Genomic DNA, 22,134 nt, shown 5'->3' on the forward strand with positions numbered 1-22,134 from the left:
TTGGAAGTTGTTTAAAAACACTCTATTAGAAGCTCAACTGGAGTGCATACCGCAGATCAGAAAAGGTACCGCCAGGGCCAAGAAGATGCCAGCATGGTTAACGAGCAAAGTCAAGGAAGCTCTTAGAGGCAAAAAGTCTTCCTTCAGAAAATGGAAGTCTTGTCCGAATGAAGAAAATAAAAAAGAACACAAACTCTGGCAAAAGAAATGCAAGAAGACAATAAGGGATGCTAAAAAAGAATTTGAGGAGCACATTGCTAAGAACATAAAAACCAACAACAAAAAATTCTATAAATACATTCAAAGCAGGAGACCATCTAGGGAGACAATTGGACCCTTGGATGATAAGGGAGTCAAAGGTGTACTAAAGAACGATAAGGAGATTGCAGAGAAGCTAAATGAATTCTTTGCATCTGTCTTCACAGTGGAAGATATAGGGCAGATCCCTGAACCTGAACTAACATTTGCAGGAAGGGATTCTGAGGAACTGAGACAAATAGTGGTAACGAGAGAGGAAGTTCTAAGCTTAATGGACAATATAAAAACTGACAAATCACCGGGCCCGGATGGCATCCACCCGAGAGTTCTCAAAGAACTCAAAGGTGAAATTGCTGATCTGCTAACTAAAATATGTAACTTGTCCCTCGGTCCTCCTCCGTGCCTGAGGACTGGAAAGTGGCAAATGTAACGCCAATCTTCAAACAGGGATCCAGAGGGGATCCCAGAAATTACAGGCCAGTTAGCTTAACTTCTGTCCCTGGAAAACTGGTGGAAAGTATGATTAAAGCTAGATTAACTAAGCACATAGAAGAACAAGCCTTGCTGAAGCAGAGCCAGCATGGCTTCTGCAAGGGAAAGTCCTGTCTCAGTAACCTATTAGAATTCTTTGAGAGTGTCAACAAGCATATAGATAGAGGTGATCCAGTGGACATAGTGTACTTAGACTTTCAAAAAGCGTTTGACAAGGTACCTCACCAAAGGCTTCTGAGGAAGCTTAGCAGTCATGGAATAAGAGGAGAGGTCCTCTTGTGGATAAGGAATTGGTTAAGAAGCAGAAAGCAGAGAGTAGGAATAAACGAACAGTTCTCCCAATGGAGGGCTGTAGAAAGTGGAGTCCCTCAAGGATCGGTACTGGGACCTGTACTTTTCAACTTGTTCATTAATGACCTAGAATTAGGAGTGAGCAGTGAAGTGGCCAAGTTTGCTGATGACACTAAATTGTTCAGGGTTGTTAAAACAAAAAGGGATTGCGAAGAGCTCCAAAAAGACCTCTCCAAACTGAGTGAATGGGCGGAAAAATGGCAAATGCAATTCAATATAAACAAGTGTAAAATTATGCATATTGGAGCAAAAAATCTTAATTTCACATATACGCTCATGGGGTCTGAACTGGCGGTGACCGACCAGGAGAGAGACCTCGGGGTTGTAGTGGACAGCACGATGAAAATGTCGACCCAGTGTGCGGCAGCTGTGAAAAAGGCAAATTCCATGCTAGCAATAATTAGGAAAGGTATTGAAAATAAAACAGCCGATATCATAATGCCGTTGTATAAATCTATGGTGCGGCCGCATTTGGAATACTGTGTACAGTTCTGGTCGCCTCATCTCAAAAAGGATATTATAGAGTTGGAAAAGGTTCAGAAGAGGGCAACCAGAATGATCAAGGGGATCGAGCGACTCCCTTACGAGGAAAGGTTGCAGCATTTGGGGCTTTTTAGTTTAGAGAAAAGGCGGGTCAGAGGAGACATGATAGAAGTGTATAAAATTATGCATGGCATTGAGAAAGTGGATAGAGAAAAGTTCTTCTCCCTCTCTCATAATACTAGAACTCGTGGACATTCAAAGAAGCTGAATGTTGGAAGATTCAGGACAGACAAAAGGAAGTACTTCTTTACTCAGCGCATAGTTAAACTATGGAATTTGCTCCCACAAGATGCAGTAATGGCCACCAGCTTGGACGGCTTTAAAAGAAGATTAGACAAATTCATGGAGGACAGGGCTATCAATGGCTACTAGCCATGATGGCTGTGCTCTGCCACCCTAGTCAGAGGCAGCATGCTTCTGAAAACCAGTTGCCGGAAGCCTCAGGAGGGGAGAGTGTTCTTGCACTCGGGTCCTGGTTGCGGGCTTCCCCCAGGCACCTGGTTGGCCACTGTGAGAACAGGATGCTGGACTAGATGGGCCACTGGCCTGATCCAGCAGGCTCTTCTTATGTTCTTAAAGATATAAGTTTGAAGCAGATAAAGGAACAAGCTCTGACCCAACAGATTCCTTTCACTGACAAACTGAGGAATCAAGTTGTGTGTGAGAATGGGATTTTATATAGACTGTGGATGCCCGCTGAGAGAAAGGATGAATGTGAACCAGTGAAGCAATTGATAGTACCTAGCAAATACAGAACCAGATTGCTAGAGGTAGCCCACGATGTCCCATGTGCAGGACATCTGGGAATAAAAAAGACCAAGAGGAGATTGGCAGCACACTATTATTGGCCAAACATCTCCAAAGATGTAAAACAACATTGTCTATCTTGTGGAATATGCCAAAAGGTGGGAAAAAGTGGAGTAAAGACTAAGGCACCCTTAAAGCCCCTTCCTATAATTGGACAACCCTTTTATAGAGTGGGAATAGATTTGGTGGGCCCTTTTTCCAAACCCACAAGGCATGGCAAGAAATATCTATTGGTGGTGGTGGATTTTGCCACCAGGTACCCAGACGCAGAAGCACTAAGATCTGTAGAAGCCCCTGTAGTGGCAGAGGCTTTATTAAAAATCTTTATGAGGCTGGGTTTCCCTCATGAAGTGCTGACGGATCAAGGCAGTGTATTCATGGGAGAAGTGATGCAATGTATGTGGAAATGTTGTGGTCTAAAACATCTAAAGACCACTACTTACCATCCCGCCACTAATGGGTTAACAGAGAGATTCAATGGCGTTTTGAAGGGCATGATCAGAAGCTATGTTCAAGATCACCCACAAGACTGGGATGAACGGTTGGGATGCTTCTTATTTGCATATAGAGAAGTCCCTCAGGAGTCAACAGGCTTCTCACCCTTTGAACTCATGTTCACTAGAAAAGTGAGGGGACCTTTGGAACTATTAAAAAATTCATGGGAAGGAACCCTGGGAGAGTACAAAACATCTGTAGTAGATTTTGTATTGGAATTCCGCAATAAATTAACATCAATGATGGAAGTGGTGAAAGAGAATCTCAGTCAAGCTCAGCAGAAGCAAAGTTACTGGTATGGCAGAACAGCCAGGGAACGTGTGTATGATGTGGGAGATATGGTTATGGTGTTCATACCCAGGAAACATGACAAATTACAGGCTAACTGGGAAGGACCATATACCATCAGAGAAAGGCTTGACACAGTGACGTATGTAATCACCACAGACCAATTAAACAAAAGCAAAGTGGTTTATGTAAATATGTTGAAGCCTTACCATACCAGGGATGCACAGGTGTTGCAAGTTATCTTATTCCCTGAGGGAAGTGGGCCTGAACTTCCAGATTTGGTACAGGAAAGCAAAGACAAAGGAGGGGTAGATCAAGTGGAATGGTCAGAGGAGGTGAAGGAGGAAGTAGAAAGAGATTCTGAGAGTTTTGAAAACCTATAGGAATCTCTTTAGCAACAAACCTGGCCGAACCAGTATAGTTATACATTCCATTGATACTGGAGATCATGCCCCAATCAGATCTGTTCCGTACCGTGTGAATGGGAAAGTTTTGAATGAGATCAAAAAGGAGGTGGAAGAGATGCTGGAATTAGGAGTGATCAGGGAATCCATCAGTCCCTGGGCCTCAAGTATTGTCCTGGTTCCGAAAAAAGATGGAACGACAAGGTTTTGCATTGATTATCGGCTAATCAATAAAATTACTGTCCCAGATGCGTATCCTATGCCTAGGGTAGACGCAATGTTAGAGTTATTGGGGGCAGCAACCATTATCTCTACACTAGATCTCTGTAAAGGATTTTGGCAAATGGAACTAGACGAGCAATCCAGAGCCAAAACTGCCTTCAGAACACCAGATGGGTTATATGAGTTTGTGACCTTACCCATGGGACTAAGGAACTCACCAAGTTCATTTCAGAGGCTAATCAATACTGTGTTGCGAGGCATGTCAGATTTTGCAGTGGCCTATATCGATGACGTGGCCATTTTTAGCAAGTCGGTGCCTGAGCATGTCCAACACCTGACAACAGTATTGGAGGCCTTAAGAAAAGCAGGCCTCACAATAAAAGCTAAGAAATGCCAGTTTGGACTAAAGGAAGTAATCTATTTAGGACATAAGGTGGGGAGTGGGAAAATCACCCCCTTATGGAGCAAGGTGGAGGCAATACAAGTGTGGCCGATCCCCTTAACCAAAAAACAAGTAAGGGCATTTCTGGGTGTGGCTGGATTTTATAGGAAGTTTGTGAGAAATTTTGGGGAAATAGCAACCCCCTTGCATGAATTAACAAAGAAGAAGTGTTCTGAGCGTGTGGTATGGACGGATGAATGTCAGAAGGCTTTTGATCTACTGAAGCAAGCCTTGTGCCAAGAACCCATATTAATAGCACCAGACTATGAGAAACCATTCATCGTGGCTACAGATGCGTCGGACCTGGTGCTGGGAGTCGTCTTGCTACAGGAGAGAGAAGGCACCAGACATCCAGTGGCATACCTGAGTCCCAAGCTGACGCCGAGGGAGAAAAACTATTCGTCGGTCCAGAAGGAGTGCCTAGCGGTCGTGTGGGGACTGAACAAGTTGCGCCCATACGTGTGGGGACGAAGATTCACAGTGACTATGGATCATCGGGCCTTGTTATGGTTGCAGACTATGAAAAACCATAACACTATGCTGCAGAGGTGGTCCTGGGCCCTACAGGACTATCAAGTGGACTTCCAGTTCATAAAAGGCAAGGACAATGTACTGGCCGATGGACTTTCCAGGCAAGTGGCTGGGACTGCAGTAACGTGACCAGACGGAGGAACAAAGAAAGACATTTTCCCCATAGAGACTTTTATTTGTTAATGCGACATATAAATCCTGGAACAGGAATAATACTCTGCCGTTGTTTTAAGGGGGGGGGGATGTGATGTTCCTATATTAATGTATATATGGTAAGTGTTGTTGTTTAGAAGATACATGGTAAGTGGAGTGAAAGAGGAGGGGGAGTGAATGGGCAGTAGAATGCTAGATGATTGGCTGAGTGTTTAAAATGGCTGAATGTATAAAAGGAAGAGTGAGAGTGGAATCTGGGGGGAGAAGAGAAAGAGTGGGTTGTTTGGTGGGTTTGAGAGAGTCGTTTGCCAGGAGAGAGTGGAGAAGGAGGGGGGTGGAGTTTGGATTAGTATTGAGTAAAACCATATGCTTATGTGCCTTAAGAAGAAATCTTGTTAATCTTGTTAGCTTTGTTATCTTTAATAAATACTTAATTTGGTTTACCAAAGGCCTGATCCTTGGCTGGGGTTTCACAGACCAGAAGGGAGGGTAAGGTAATGACCAAGGCTGAAGGGAAACTGTAACAAATGGTAGCAGCGGTGAAGAGAATAACAATACCAGTATTCAGAGTCTCTGGGAATACTAGTATTAGGACGTGACTGGTGGTTGCCTAGCAGGGGGATCTGTTGAGATCTGTGCTAGAGCGGGGAGAGAAACAATAAAAAAGGACAGTCCGGACTGGTGGAGTCCCTGGTGGTGCCTAGTGACAGGCAGTAGCCACGCGCAGGTAGGAACCTGACAGGGAGAGCCAGGGAAGGGCGTCACAGGCAACTATGAGAGAACTAGAAAAAGTTCTCAAATGCAAAGATGTATCACTGAACACTAAAGTCAGGATCATTCAGACCTTGGTATTCCCGATCTCTATGTATGGATGTGAAAGTTGGACAGTGAAAAAAGCAGGTAAGAGAAAAAACAACTCATTTGAAAGGTGGTGTTGGAGGAGAGCTTTGCGCATACCATGGACTGCGAAAAAGACAAATAATTGGGTGTTAGAACAAATTAACCCAGAACTGTCACTAGAAGCTAAAATGATGAAACTGAGGTTATCATGCTTTGGACACATAATGAGAAGACCTGATTCACTGGAAAAGACCATAATGCTGGGAAAAACAGAAGGGAGTGGAAAAAGAGGAAGAGCTAACAAGAAATTGGTTGATTCCATAAAGGAAGCCACAGACCTGAATTTACAAGATCTGAACAGGGTGGTTCATGACAGATGCTCTTGGAGGTCACTGATTCATAGGGTCGCCATAAGTCGTAATCGACCTGAAGGCACGTAACAACCATCGGGCCAAGTGGTGGTTTTACCATTGCCTTCCTCTGAGGCTGAGAGGCAGTGACTGGCCAAAGGTCACCCAGTAAGCTTCATGGCTGTGTGGGGATTCGAACTCTGGTCTCCCAGGTTGTAGTCTAGCACCTTAACCACTACACCACACTGGCTTTCATGAATCAATATACAGTATCTATATCTATATCTATAATTAGTAATAAAACAGAACTATCACCAGAAGCTAAGATGATGAAACTGACGTTATCATACTTTGGACACATAATGAGAAGACGTGATTCACTAGAAAAGACAATAATGCTGGGGAAAACAGAAGGGAGTAGAAAAAGAGGAAGGCCAAACAAGAGATGGATTGATTCCATAAAGGAAGCCACAGACCTGAACTTACAAGATCTGAACAGGGTGGTTCACAACAGATGCTGTTGGAGGTTGCCGATTCATAGGGTTGCCATAAGTCGTAGTTGACTTGGAGGCACATAACAACAACAACAAATTCACACCATTTCCTCCCTGCTCATGCCTAAAGTGAATGAAGAAGGAAGTGGTGACTGGGATCTTGGTATACGCCCACCTACAATATCATTGGGCAAGTGTGAATACACGCACACTCACTGCTGCGTGCATCTGTTTTCGTAGGTTCCAGATGGACTCACTGCAGGGCAATGCAGAATCAATCTGCAATGAGCTTTTATTTTCTGGATAATAATAATAGTTATTATTGTTTTCTGAATAATAATAATAGTTTCTCAAGAAGCACTTCTTAGGGGCAAAAAATAAGCAAAAGATTTAGATTGCATGTGAACTGCGTAGGAAAAAAAAGTACTTGGTCTCCATTGATTCTAGAATAGAATATTGTGGGCACACAGCCTTCTATCAAACTTCCAGTCTTCATTCAGGGCCACAGTTACATGTGCTGTTCAATGCAATGCGGTGTGTAGCAGCTGTACCGCAATAAAATCATTTTTCCTATTAGGTGTTTTCAGTACCAAATGAAGAGAGCTACAGAAACAGTGCTCTTTTGGGCCAACTTCTAACCAAGGAGATTTTTTTTAAAAAAGCTTTGTTTAACACATCCATGCTCTTCTGCAGAGATATTTCTATTTTTCCTCATTTCCTGTCAGATAAATTGTTGACTATTATATGAAACTCCATTTCCTCAGCTGATGCCCTGTTTCAGCTCTTCTGTTGACAAAGATGAGGCTTTGCTTGAAAATATTCATTTAAATAGTTCTTGTGGATTTATAATAAATGAAATCAGTCTCATTTGCTGCTAAGTGTTGCCTTGCCTGTTATGTTGCTAGTTTTATTTCCTCCCAATGTGTCAAAAATATTTATGGAGGAAATCACCACATAGATCTTTATTAGTTATTCATGATGTCCATACGGGTTTTTAGATACTGCTCAATAAATGCTGTAAATGAATAGGTGTTTGGAAGAACCAATCCCCCCCAAGAAAATGTAGGGTACAATCCAACTCACCTTTCCGCCAGACTGGGGTGAGTTGGATGCTGCTGATCTCCAGTTCCACCGGTAGGCTATCAACTGTGCAGGGCTTTGCCAGCCTCCGCTAGCAGCAACCCTCCACTATGGCTGAGCTGTGGTGCTGCCGGGAGCCGGTCAGCACTGCCAGGGATCCACCAGGAATGCCCAGCCCAGCAGATAGAGGGCTGGTGAAAGCCCTGAAAACAGGGCATACCAAGGGAGGACACTCAAGGGGGACTTACACAAGATCTTCCTCATGTTCAGAGCCCTCTCCCAGGTCCTGGCCAAAAGGCTGGCACAGTAACATAATTTTAATTATTTCCGGCATTCAACCGGGCTGACAGCTTCTGAGCAGGAGGAGGATCCCATGGAGCTTTCCGCCAGCTCCTCCTCCTCCAGCCGGCTCTCCGTCATTTGGATTTCTCTGCTAGTATCCAAATTAAAAACTAATGCTTGTAAACATTCAGCATAACTTCATATATCAAAGGTGGAAGCCAGTAAGGAACTCTTTTACCTAAGGCTCCCATGCACTGCAGTAATTCAGAAAATTATGTTGTCAAGCTGTGAGTCTGGCTTTTAGAACACTGACAGTTGGTTCTTACTGAGCATGCCCAACACTATCATAGGGTTCCAGCCAAAATTTCTTAAATTAATTAAAAATCAGCCAGGCATTTTTTAAACTTTTAAACTGCAGAAGATGGAAGGTCAGAGTATGGGGCAATGTCAGTAACAGGATTACAGGTACTCTGTGAACATGGCTGATTTTTAATTAATTTCAACAGATTATGAAAACAGAGAGAAAAAAGGTGTCTGGGTTTTTTTCTCTCTCTTTAGACTTTGAACTCTCAATTATTTTTGTTTTGTATATCACCCTGAAAATTGAGAGGGTTGTTAAGCAAGCGTTTCTGAGTTCAGGACTGTAAGTTTTGTAAGGTTTTGTTTTGAAATGAGCTGATGGGATGCATCAGAATGGCATGGCGGGGTATTTTCAATTTAACATTGCGGAATGTGAATAATCCATGCTGCCTATAGTATACAGCCACGATTTGAGGAAACATTGCAATCCAACTTTGGATATAGTTTATCCAAATGGTTCAAGCAATGTGCAAATTGGAATAATCAGGCATTTATAGAAATTCAAGAGCTTGCTTCCAGTCTGATAGCAACACCCAGAAAGGGGTGCATGATGATTTGGAAAAGCAAGCCTTTCTTTTTGTGTTTACATGAACAAATGCAGCAAGCTGTTGCAAAGAGGTTTATCAGTAGCCAAGTGCTTTACATTCTTTCTTTAGGGGGGTACATTGCCTGCCTCTTTTTTCCCCCTCACAAGTATCATGTCCAGCTACCAGGTATATGTGGATCTCCTTTCCAGAGATGAAGCGGTAATTCTCCATTATGGAGCAGAACACCTCATGAAGGGATGGGAAGGGTCTTGTAGTGACTCTAGTGAGCACACAGCTCAGGAACAAGGATGTATATTCCTCTTCTAAGAGTATATATACCTACACTCACTCTTCATTCTAACTTCCACTCTCCCTAAAAGGAATTCAGCTGTGTTAGTAATAGGTTACACTGGAATAACTTCTTCACGGGAACCACAAACATTCAGAACACATGAATTCTGATCTATCATAACTACCTTTGAGATGTACAAATTTGCTGTTCGTCATCAAAGTATCCCCATACAAAGTGCATCTAATTCACACAGCCTTTTTTTCTGCAGGATGCTTTTAAAATAGATTTTCTTTTTAAAGTGAATTTTGACATGTTGACCCAACCTCTGATTTTAAAATCAGGCATGTTATCATCCCAACAACTTTCCTTTTGGGAAATATCTTGGCCGCTACTCAAGCTTATCGTAAGAATATTTACTCACATTTCATGTATTTCTATCCCTGGATGTATTTATCAACTTGTCTTAGAGAATCAGTTCTGATATGTTGACAACCCATTTATGCTCCAAAAAAAGCATTGCTCATGAGACCTAATAGCCAATGATAGACTTCTCCTCCACAAATTTGTCTAATCTGCTTTAAAAGCCATCTAAGCTAATGGTCATCCCACATCCTATGGCAGCAATTTCCATAAGTAAATTGTGCATTCAAATAGCTAATGGTATATCAGCAGAGCCAACTGCAAGTCAAACCATTGGTGCATCTCGCCTTTAAATGCGGAGTGAAAATTGGGCAGCTGCAAGGAACGTAGCTCAGGGACAGAACATCTGCTTTGCTTGTAGAAGGTCCCTGGTTCATTCCCCAGCATCTCCAAGTACAGCTGGGCATGTCCCCCCTGAAACCCTGGAGAGCCACTATCAGTCACTGTAGACAGTACTATTGCTGTAGCCCCTCCACGGAAATTTGTGTATAATGTTAAGGCCCCATCTGCACTATACATTTAAAGCAGAATCATTTATTTAGTCAAGGCTTCCCCCAAAGAATCCTGAGAACTGTAGTTTGTTTTTTTTTTTTTTTCAATAATTTTTATTCAGATTTTCATAAAACATACAAGACAAAATCATAAAACATTCAAAGACAAAAAACAAAATCAAAAATAGTTAAACAAAAAGAAAAAAAGAAAAAAAAAAACAAAAATAAAAAGTAAAGAGTAAAATATTGACTTCCCATTTGTCAAAGATCAAATCAGTTATAAGTCTATAATATATAACAATCCTGTCTCTTAAGTCATATTATAAAATCACTTTCCTCCAGTAGTTATCTTACTTAATCATCAAATCTCATAAACATTACTTTATTCTTTCCACAAAAAGTCAAAGAGAGGTTTCAATTCTTTAAGAAATATATCTATCAATTTTTTTTTCCAGATAAGCATATCGATTAATCCATCTCATTACTAATTATGATAATCTTATTGTCATAACCATAGTCAAAATAAACATTTCAATTAATCCATCACATCAGAATCTGTTAGGTTCAGTAATTTCAGTAGCCATTGTTCTATTATCCCTATTAGTTCCATTTTCCATCTTCCATCTTCAGTAGTCTTGTTAAGTCCAGTAATTTCAGTATCCAATCTTCCATTATCAGTATTCCATAATAATCTTGCTGTCAAAGCCATAGTCATATAGTAAGAGTCTGATGGGAATTACCTCTATCCCAAATATTTTCTTGCCATCCATTCTGAATAGGTTGCTGAAATACTGCTGTAAAATCATATCTCTGTTCTTTTTTTCAAAATACACTGGGTCATCTCTTGAAAGTTTTTCCATTGTCACATGGCTGCAGTTAATTCCATAGATTTTCTCTATATTGGGCTCCATCACATCATTCCAGTCCAGAAGATTATCCATGCCATTGATAACTTTATCTCTAGAATCTTCATTAATTTCTTCAGAGATAACATTGAGTTCCAAACAATAGATTTTATTTCTAAAGTCCATAGACTCCAAATCTTGTTCCTGTTCCACGTTTGTTCCAATCTCCGGGATCTCCTCTCTCACAGGGACCCCTGTTCCAGTCTCCAGGGTCTCCTCTCTCACAGGGACCCCTGTTCCAGTCTCCAGGGTCTCCTCTCTCACAAGGACCCCTATGTCTTTAATCTCCTGTGTCTCCAAACAATAGATTTTGTTTCTAAAGTCCATAGACTCCAAATCTTTTTCCTGTTCCACGTTTGTTCCAATCTCCGGGGTCTCCTCTCTCACAGGGACCCCTTCCAGGGTCACCTCTCTCACAGGGACCCCTATATCTTTAATCTCCTGCTTCATTTTACTCAATTCAATTTTCAGCTCCTTACAACCCTGTCGCAGGTTTTGTTTCGTTATCTCAATCTCATCCATTATTTTCTGAAACATAGTTATTTCCAGCTTCTCAGCCACTTTCTTAATTGCCATTTTAAAAGAAAAATATAGGAAAACCACTTCTTATTTCAGCAACAATTGGGTTAATACTCCAAACTTGGTGACATCACAGTATAAACAGAGCAGACAGCCTTATCTCTCCATGCTTAAGTAAACAAAATGCAGTTCCCAGGATCGAAACAATTAATGGCGGTCGTCAGGAAACAGATTCGTCAAAATAAAATAGACCAAAAAGAGAGTAGTCTCAGACAATATAATATTCTTCAAAATAAAAATCTGGAATAGAAATCCCTCTTCTGTGTATATCTTTAGAATGCAAATCCAGGACAGCTTTTTGCAACAAAAACAGAGATAAGCTATTAATTAGTGAGTAGCAGAGAGAAGTTATGGCTCCCCAGTGAGATGTCAAAAACCGATCAATCTGGCAAATCTCTTTTAAACAGCAACAATTTAGGTCAAGTAAAAGAAAAATATAGAAAGAAGGGTGCTTGCCTGTTAGTGCGTTCTCTCTTAGAAGATAAGATGAACGTTCGCTTTATCAGATAGAGCTTGTTGTTGAAAATCCGTCCCACCTTCGTCGGCTGGACCTCGTCCCATAAATTAATGAGATCTGGTCGTCCCAACAAAAATAGGCTTTGAGGTTAATCTCTTCGTTTCTCCCTACCCGGGAGAAGTTTAATCAGTCAAAAAAAAAAAAAATCTGACTGATATATCTGAATAAGCTTCTTTTGAGGCAGGAGCCCGTCTCAAAAGCAGGCACAGGCTAAGTCACCCTTCCCGGAAGTCCCGAGAACTGTAGTTTGTTAAAGGTATTGAGAGTTATTAGGAGACCGCTATTCCCCTTGCAGAGCTACAATTTCCAGAGTTCCCTGGAAAGAGGGACTGGCTGTTAAACTACTCTGGGAATTTGAAACATTAAGCCAATCCTACAGGACCTTACAGGTGAAAATTAGGGTTGGCGCTCAGTTTAAAGTAACCTTTGTTCATTTTATTTATTTATTTAAAAATTATACCATTTAAAAGTTAGACAACCTCAAAACGGTTTACATAAAAACAATAAAAATATACAACAGCATTCAGTAAAATTTTCTGAAAACTAGATAAAATATGCAACTGTATATTACAAATAAAACTGAGCAGTAAACAAGACAAAAAATTAAAGTTAAAACTTCCATTTTTTTTGATCAGTTACATGTGCATATAGGTAAAAACAATAATTCTGAAGCATCTTTGCTTAGGATCTTGGAGCCCAGGATTCAAATCTCCACTCAGCCTAAAACTCACTGGGTGACATTAGGTCAGTCACTCTCTCAGCTTAACCTACTTTGCAGGGCTGCTTTGAGACTGTTTTTAGATATATTTTTTTAAAAAAAAGGTTTTCTTATTGCTTTGTCTGCTGCCCACGGCTCCTTCAGGAGGGTGGGATACAAATCCAATAAATACATACATAATAAGTATTTATTTATTTATTTATTTATTTATTTATAGAATTTATTAGTCACCCATCTGGCTGGCTGTCCAGCCACTCTGGGCGACGTACAACATAGGCATATAATACCTAGACATTGAAAATCTAAAAACAATGAAGATAAAATCTAGCCCACCCCAAAAGCCTTCCTGAAGAGCCAGGTCTTCAAGGCCCGGCAGAAACTCATCATAGAAGGGGCATGGCAGAGATCATTTGGGAGGGAGTTACAGGGTGGGGGGCACAATTGAAAAAGCCCTGTCTGTAGTCCTCACCAGTTTGGCTGTTTTGACGGATGGGATGGAGAGAAGGTCTTTTGAGGCTGATCTTGTTAGGCGGCATAATTGATGATGCTGGAGGCGCTTCTTTAGATAGACTGGGCTGAAACCGTATAGGGTTTTAAAGGTCAAAACCAACACCTTGAATTGGGCCCGGTAAGCAACTGGTAACCAGTGCAGCTCTTTTAGCACTGGAGTGATAGGATCTCGCCGGCAGCTGCCTTTAATCAGGCACGCCGCCGCGTTCTGTACCAGTTGCAGTTTCCGGACCATTTTCAAGGGTAGCCCCACGTAGAGCGCATTACAGTAGTCTAGGCGAGAGGAGACCAGGGCATGTACCACCGATGGGAGCAGATGATTGGGAAGGTAGGGGCGTAGCCTCCGTATCAGATGGAGTTGATACAGCGCTGCCTGGCTCACAGCCAAAACTTGAGCTTCCATGGACAGTTGGGAGTCAAGAATGACCCCGAGGCTACAGACCTGGTCTTTTAGGGGCAACTGTACCCCATTGAGCACCAGGTCCAAATCCCCTAACCTTCCCTTGTCTCCCACAAACAGTACCTCAGTTTTGTCAGGGTTCAGCTTCAGCTAATTCCTTCCCATCCAGCCACTCACTGATTCCAGGCACTTGGATAGGGTTTCTACAGCCAACCTCGGTGAAGATTTAAATGAGAGATAGAGCTGTGTGTCATCCGCATATTGGTGACACTGCAGCCCAAATATCCTGATGATAGTCCCCAGCGGCTTTATATAGATGTTAAATAGCATCGGGGAGAGGATGGAGCCCTGTGGCACCCCACAACTGAGAGGCCAAGGGTCCGAAACCTCATCCCCCAATGCTACTCTTTGGTGCCTATCAGAGAGGAAGGAATGGAACCACTGCAATACAGTGCCCCCTATGCCTAACCCCTCCAGGCGATCCAGAAGGATACCATGGTCAACGGTATCAAAAGCTGCTGAGAGGTCCAGGAGGACGAGGAAGGTGCACTCACCCCTATCCAACGCTCTCCTCATATTATCCACCAAGGCGACCAAGGCTGTTTCAGTCCCATATCCAGGCCTGAAGCCCGACTGAAATGGATCCAGATAATCTGCTTCTTCCAAATGCGCTTGCAACTGCTTCGCCACCACCCGCTCAACCGCCTTGCCCAGGAATGGTAAGTTTGAGATTGGGCGAAAGTTGTTCAAATCTTGGGGATCCAAGGAGGGCTTCTTTAAAATTGGTTTTATTACTGCCTCCTTGAGGGCTGATGGCATTATGCCCTCTTCCAAGGATGCATTTACCACTGCCTTGATCCCCTCGCCCAATCTGTTCTTGCAGCTCATAATGAGCCACAACAGGCAAGGGTCGAGTAAGCAGGTGGTTGGCCTTAAGGTTGAAAGCACCTTGTCCACTTCATCAGAAGGAAGAAGCTGGAACCAATCCCACACCACCGGAGAACCACTGGCCGACTCTGGCTCGCTCACTGTATCCATGGCGTGCGGAATCGCACTCTTTAGATGATCAATTTTATCCGCAAAGTGCTTTGCAAACTCATCACAGGAGATCTTAGAATGTTCCACAGGTTCCGAAGCAACTGGACCGACCAGGCTTCGGACCACTTGGAACAGCCTCCTGGGACAGCACTCTGCGGACACAATAGAGGCAGCATAAAAATCCTTTTCTGCTGCCCTTATCGCCATATGGTAGGCTACTGCAGCTGCTCTAACCCGTGTCCAATCGTCATCAGAGCGAGATTTCCGCCACCAGCGCTCTAGCCGTCTCACCTCCTGCCTCAGAGTTCGCAACCGTGGAGTATACCACGGTGTCATCTGAGCTCTATTCAGGGGGAGACGGCGTTTCGGAGCCACCCAGTCTAATGCCCTGGTAATCGCCTTATTCCACTCCTCCACCAGGGTCTCGACCGAGTGCCCACCTACAGGTTCCATAAAGTCCCCAAGCGCATTCAGGAATCCATCAGGATCCATCAAGCGCCTGGGGCGGACCATCCTAATGGTACAGTGAAGAGAATTCTGCACACCATTTTGAGGAAAGGTGAGATATAATAATAAAAAAGTAATAGCTTAGAAGCATCATTTTCTCATGTACAAGAGAAAAGAAGTTTTGCCTCTTAAAATAACGTGTCATCTGTAGTTTGTGTAAGACTTTGGCGGGTTTTTTTAAATGGGGAACTGTCACACTTTGTATTTAATTATTTGCCCACATACTGGCAGTGTTTTTGTTTGTTTTTTTAAAAAAAGAGGTGCCAGTACTCATATCTTGATAGAAGTGCCATGAATGCCAGCTTGGGCCGCTTAAAAAAAAGACTTCATAGTCCTCCTTACAGGCGAGTATCATCACAAAAAAAGCACTGCATGCTGATAAGGCTAAGACTAAACACAGTTTCATGGACATGCAGCAAAACAAACACAAAATGACCTACACGGATTCCTGCCTGGAAGCACTGCCTATGTAAGAATATCCAGAGGGGCAGCAGTGCTAATTCTGTTTCAGCAAAAACAAAGAGTCTTATAGCACTTTACAGCTACAACCCAAAACTCACTATCGTCGGAGCAAGCCACACTGAACACTTCTGAGTAGCCATGAACAGAAGGGGTTGCTGTCATTGTTATGTGCCTTCAAGTCGATTTCAACTTATGGCAACCCTATGAATCAGCAACTTCCAGTAGCATCTGTTATACCACCCGGTTCAGATTGTGTAAGTTCAGGTCTGTGGCTTCCTTTACGGAATCAATCCATTTCTTGATTGGCCTTCCTCTTTTTCTACTCCCTTCTGTTTTTCCCAGCATTATGGTCTTTTCTAGTGAATCAGGTCTTCTCATGATGTGTCCAAAGTATGATAACCTCAGTTTCATCATTTTAGCTTCTAGTGACAGTTCTGGTTTAATTTGTTCTAAAAACAATTATTTGTCTTTTTCACAATCCATGGTATCCGCAAACAGAAGGGGTTAACAAATGTAAACTAACGTTTATCACGCTGTCAGACTTTTGAAGGCTTGTTTCTTCTGCGTAAGGCTTTTGTGACGTCTGAAGCAGTCTCCAGTCACAGATAGATCACAGTTTCCACTTTGCCGCCAAGATCTTAAAGAGGGGAATGAGACAGGCAAAACTTCCCAAGATTTGCAAAGAAATCTGGCGGCCTCTGCATCCAAAGAATTTGGACCATGCCACTCTGGTTGCTGACTGCACCTTGGATGGCTCCGCCTTACTTTTAGCCTGACAAAAAGTTTGAAAAAGCACTATTTTCCCCCCTCACCCCAACCCTCTGCCCCAGATGGGGGGAGGGGATCAAACTGAGTGGGGAAAGGTGCCTGAAAAGAAGCATTGTGCCAGGCTTCGACCAGAAGGAGCAGGGGCGCCCTCGTTAGGCGCGCTTTAGAAAAGGACTTTCTGCGGGGCTGCTGCTGCTGCACTGAGCCAGGATCGACGAGGCGGCCCCTCCCGCCTGCCTGATGGTGCCGCCACTGGAGCCTTCCATTTCCATAATCATGGCTTCTGACTCCACGGATAAGCCTGCCGCGAAAACTTTCCCAGCTGGGCTGCGGGAAAAGGACGCCTGGTGAGGAAGAGAGCAGGTACACTTCAGTGGCTTTTGCAAGGTTGGGGGCGGCAGCTGTGGCGATGGGAAAGGGAGAAGGCCAAGGCTGGGGTTCGGGCGATCAGCATTGGCAGGGCGCCGCAGCCGAGTTTGCAAACTGCAGTGCTGCCTGGCTTCGAAGCTCGTCGCCTTGAGCGATACCCCCCACGCTTTGCAGCTGGGTCAGAAACTGTCGGCGCTGTTTATTCCTTTCGTGGTCACCTTTTGGGCCAGCAGCAGCAACAACAAACAGCGAGGCGAGCGCTGCCAAGAGCCGGGGAGGGGGAAAGGTGGAATTTGCCATAAAAGCGCGGGGGTAACGGGCGAGCACGCTAAAAAGCAACCAAACGTTTCCCTCCTGTCTGCAAAAAAAGGGGGGGTAAAAAAAGCCCTGCAAATCCCTTTTAAACTGAAATACTTCTGCAGAGTTTCGGTGACTCCTTTTCGGAGACTGTTTTCGTTTGCAAGCTCCTTACGCTCTACTGCAGCCGCGCGCGTGCGCGAGTGTGCCTTTTGCTTTGGAAATATTCTCCATCCAACAAGGAGAGCGAATTTGGGTTTCCTGTAAATTTCCCAAATGGAGGAGGGGACTAGATTGATGGGAGAGAAAAGGGAGGGGGGAAAGAGGGTGGGCGGCTAGAAAAAAAGAGGGGAAGAATGACATATTGTCTGGCAGGGGAGGGGAGGGCCGCCTCCCCTCTTCGCCCTGCTCGCCGCCGCCTTGCCATTGGAGGAGGAGGCGATGACGCGCGCAGCTGCTGCTGGCTATTTGAGGCGGCGGTAGCAGCAGCAGCAACGCCAGATAGAGCGAGGCAGGCAGGGGAGTGCAGGCGCGTGAGAAGGCACACATGCGGATGGCCACGGGCGCCCAGCCCGGTATAGCTGCTCCTGCTGACACTCAAAATACGACGCAGCAGGAGGAGGAGCAGGAGCAGCGCCCGCTAATGGAAGACAACGCCGGGGACCGGCCTCCCCGGAGAAACGGCCTCTCCGAGCGCAAACGCTGAATTGGTTGCAATTTACAAGGTTTTTTTAAAAAAAAATCAATTTTTTTTAAAAAAAATACAAAACAACTTTTTTGGAGAGAGAAAAAGCGGCTGGATCTGGCGCCAGCCACCTCCGGGATTTTACCTAGCAGGGTCTATTGACCAGGGAGACTTCAGTGGAAGGAAAATACTAATAATCCGAGGGGGACCTGCTGCTCCAAAAAGAGCCGAGTTTCCTGCTTTCCCCTCCACCCCCTCTTCTCCAAGAGGGCTGGCAGAAGTTCAGCGTCGCCGGGGCTGCTTGCTACAGCTTGCCTCGCCGAAGACGACCGGCACCTTGACAGATCACCTCGGGCTTTTGCGGGAGGGGTGCGCCGGGTTCCTGCCTTGCCGGCTTTCTGGACACCCCCGCACGATCCCCACCGTCACTCCGTTCCCGGCCGCCAGGTGAGCGATGACTCATTAAGGCACCATCGCTGCGCTTCCATCAGGAACAGAAGGCAAAAGGTGCTTTGGGCATAGTTCTTTCAGCAACAAGCTGAAGCGGTCGCTGTTCTGGTTTGTTTTTCCCCACCGAAAGGCAGGAATTTTTGTTTGCGTGTTTCCATCTTTTGAAGTGGGACTGCTCGATTGCCAGCTGAGGAGGAGGAGGGAGGGATCCCTCCCCGCTGATGTCACTGGACCATGGTTGCTTCCATGGCCGGATCATGAAGTGTTTGACTTTCTTTCTTCTGCTTCCAGAGGCCTTGAAGAAGTCCAAAAAGAGCGTCCGGGCCAGCGGCAAGGGGCCAGCATGCTATGAGGTAGCGCCCCTGGCCCTCAAGAAGAAGATGGCTGCGGAACTTTACCCTGCCAGCGCCAACACCAATCTTGCCAACAGCAATAACGCCGCCGCCGCTAACAGCAAGAAAAACGCCCTTCAGCTCCAGCAGAGCGCGCAGCCCCCGCCCCCGCCGCCGCTCCAAAACCTCAACAACAACAACGTGGAAAGCGCCAACTGGCAGTCCTTCCACCCCACCCTGCGAGAGAGGTAAGTGCCTGCCCGGGCAACTAGCCCAGAAGAGGGAGAAGCTCCTGGGGGTGGCAGCGGCAGTGGGAGAAAGGGAGGGAGGGCAGCAGCAGAGAGAGAGAGAAACTCTCCCCTTAAGAGCTGAAAAAGCTCCAGCCCGCTGCAGGTTGCAGCAAGAACCTGGGCGTGAACTTCTGAGGAGGGTTGCAAGATCAACAAGGGGGGGTGGAGTTTGGAGTGCCTGGAAAAAGGGCCTTGAGCTCATAGGAGATGTTTCCAGAGATATTTGGGGGGGGATTTGCTGTCCTTTTCTGGTGATAAACCAGAAGGGAAGGAGGCACTGCAGTAATGGTTGGAATGGTTCCAAGATGGGGGAGGATGGCATGCACAGCCCCTTGAAGAAGAAGGGGGAAGAGGAAATACTCAAAAGCAGTGGGATGGCTGTCTTGTCTACTCTGTTGTGGTTTCAACACTGCCTCCTTTTCTGTAAACTTGCAGGAACGCACTCATGTTCAATAACGAACTTATGGCTGACGTGCATTTTATTGTGGGCCCAGTGGGGGCAGCCAAGAAAGTTCCTGCTCACAAGGTTTGTGGAATCTCACACACCTTTCTCTTCCACGGTAACGTTTATGACATTTATAATATCCTCTGTATCAAAGACACCTGTATTGCCCATCCCTTCAATCTGTCCCAGCTCAACATGTTCTTAGCTGCAGGGTCATCCAATGATACTATCTTTACAAAATGCCACCAAAGGGTTGTCTAAAAATATAGTTAGATAAAATTAATTTGCTCACATGTGGTACAGTCCAGGTTTTATAGCTAAATGGGGGAAGGGAGAGAATACTCCTAAAATTGAAATTTTGGTATAATTCTACCTACCTATTTAAATAGAACTGCCTATTTCCATGGCTGAATTTATTATTGTTATTATTTTAATGCAGTATGTTTTGGCGGTTGGTAGCTCTGTCTTCTACGCAATGTTTTATGGAGATCTTGCAGAGGTCAAATCTGAGATCCATATACCAGATGTGGAACCTGCAGCCTTCCTTATCTTATTAAAGTAAGTCTTAAAGATAACTTGGCTAAATCTCACCAAAAAAACAAAGCTTTTTATAAAGGTCTTTTCACAACTTGGAAGCATTGCGTTTAAAGGCATGTAAAGATGTTGATGTTAAATTACTATCTGCAAAACGTGGACAGCCATATGGTCATTCTTTTTTTTAAAGAAGTTTTTTATATATATATTAATAGGTACATGTACAGCGATGAAATCGACCTGGAAGCAGATACTGTGCTTGCTACTTTGTATGCAGCCAAGAAATACATTGTCCCAGCATTAGCAAAAGCTTGTGTCAATTTCCTGGAGACCAGTCTAGAAGCCAAGAATGCTTGCGTCCTGCTGTCTCAGAGCAGACTCTTTGAAGAGCCGGAGCTCACACAGCGCTGCTGGGAAGTCATTGACGCTCAAGCTGAAATGGCACTAAAATCGGAGGGTTTCTGCGAAATAGATCACCAGACGCTAGAGATCATTGTGACAAGGGAAGCACTGAACACGAAAGAGGTTGTAGTATTTGAGGCAGTTCTGAACTGGGCTGAGGCTGAATGCAAGAGACAAGGGCTGCCAATTACACCAAGGAACAAGCGGAATGTATTGGGCAAAGCTTTATACTTGGTACGGATTCCAACCATGACTTTGGAAGAGTTTGCCAACGGTGCAGCACAGTCTGACATCCTAACCCTTGAGGAAAGGCATAATATTTTCTTATGGTATACTGCTGCAAATAAACCTAAGCTAGAATTTCCACTAACAAAAAGGAAAGGACTTGCACCTCAAAGGTGCCATCGATTTCAATCCTCTGCCTATCGTAGCAACCAGTGGAGGTACCGAGGGCGGTGTGACAGCATCCAGTTTGCTGTAGATAAAAGGATATTTATAGCCGGACTGGGGTTGTATGGGTCAAGTTGTGGAAAAGCTGAATACAGCGTCAAAATCGAACTAAAGCGGCTAGGAGCTGTTCTCGCCCAGAACCTGACAAAGTTTACCTCTGATGGATCTAGTAACACTTTCTCAGTATGGTTTGAGCATCCTGTGCAAGTTGAGCAAGACACCTTTTACAATGTAAGCGCCATTCTGGATGGCAATGAACTGAGTTATTTTGGACAAGAGGGAATGACAGAAGTACAATGTGGGAAAGTGACCTTCCAGTTCCAGTGCTCCTCAGACAGCACCAATGGCACAGGAGTACAAGGAGGACAAATACCTGAACTCATTTTCTATGCATGATGCACTTCACTTAGATTGTATTCCAGGACTGCTCTGCACATTAAGGGATACTTTGGTTTGACTGCAAAGATTCCAGAGCAGCTTGGAATGTTATACTACTTACCCATCTACTTACCTTACCATCTGGCTATCAAACTAAGTGAAGGAATGCTCTTGAATTTAATCTTATTTTATTTATTCATAAGCTATTTGACTTAATTATTGAACTGCAACATGCAGGAGGGAGAAAATGTTTTTAAAAATTGCACATGGTGTGCATTTATTTTGTATATAGATAACTAACTTGCAGACTGCAGCTGACTCAAACAGAATGTTCTAAAGTAGAGCAGTTTTGAGGATCTGTTGAATATAAAACATTTTTACTTGTCCTAGATATCTGTGTTTTGCTGATTACTGAACCTCGATCACTTGCTTTCACATGAATGTTTGCATAAACTGAGACTTTTATAAGGATCAACCCAAGGCTGCACTTCCACGCCCACTTCCATTGATGTTAAAAATACATGTGACCACATGACTGAGGGCAGGACTACACTGCAAATAACAGTTACATTTGCAGTTATTCTCTGCCGCAGACCATGATAACTATTGTCCAGTTGGGTGCCTTGAATAAGAGGTAACAATAAATCTACCTTTGACTAGCAAAAAGTACAATTGTCAGAGTTGAACAACTCAAAATGTTTGCAAACCCTAAAAGAGTTCTGTATAACTCCAATCCTTACACTCAGATACCAACAGAATTTTACTTCCTAAACAACAATTAGTATCTCAGTCCTAGCAATCTTATTGTAAGGTCAGCCAAAAACTATTGGCAAATAATGAAACTTTTTTCTGTTTGGTGTCAAACTGCACGTTGCATTCACTTTATTTTCAAAATCATGAACAAAGAAGAAACAATGACAGACTAATCTTTATGCAGCTATCCTTAGGTCATTCTGAACTTAGGGAAGTTTACTTC

The 22,134-nt window shown here is 44.0% G+C and overlaps 1 protein-coding gene and 1 pseudogene across 4 annotated transcripts; one reads left to right on the forward strand and one right to left on the reverse strand.

The window, feature by feature from the left end:
• LOC133378053 (transcription factor IIIB 90 kDa subunit-like) overlaps window positions 1-22,134 on the reverse strand; it is a 70,108-nt pseudogene that overhangs the window by 44,831 nt on the left and 3,143 nt on the right.
• On the forward strand, window positions 16,749-21,549 carry LOC133377869 (BTB/POZ domain-containing protein 6). 4 transcript variants are annotated; one of them, XM_061612658.1, is made up of 5 exons: window positions 16,749-16,889; window positions 18,619-18,907; window positions 19,385-19,475; window positions 19,834-19,952; window positions 20,144-21,549. In XM_061612658.1, the coding sequence occupies exons 2-5, from the start codon at window positions 18,708-18,710 to the stop codon at window positions 21,174-21,176; spliced, it is 1,443 nt and encodes a 480-aa protein (XP_061468642.1). In that variant the 5' UTR covers window positions 16,749-16,889; window positions 18,619-18,707; the 3' UTR covers window positions 21,177-21,549. The 4 variants fall into 4 exon arrangements, with proteins under 4 accessions (XP_061468642.1, XP_061468641.1, XP_061468639.1 ...); XM_061612657.1 differs by lacking the exon at window positions 16,749-16,889 and adding an exon at window positions 17,671-18,384; XM_061612655.1 differs by lacking the exon at window positions 16,749-16,889 and adding an exon at window positions 17,671-18,324.

The sequence above is a fragment of the Rhineura floridana genome, chromosome 2 (assembly GCF_030035675.1).
Source record: "Rhineura floridana isolate rRhiFlo1 chromosome 2, rRhiFlo1.hap2, whole genome shotgun sequence".
Classification (NCBI taxonomy): Eukaryota; Metazoa; Chordata; class Lepidosauria; order Squamata; family Rhineuridae; genus Rhineura; species Rhineura floridana.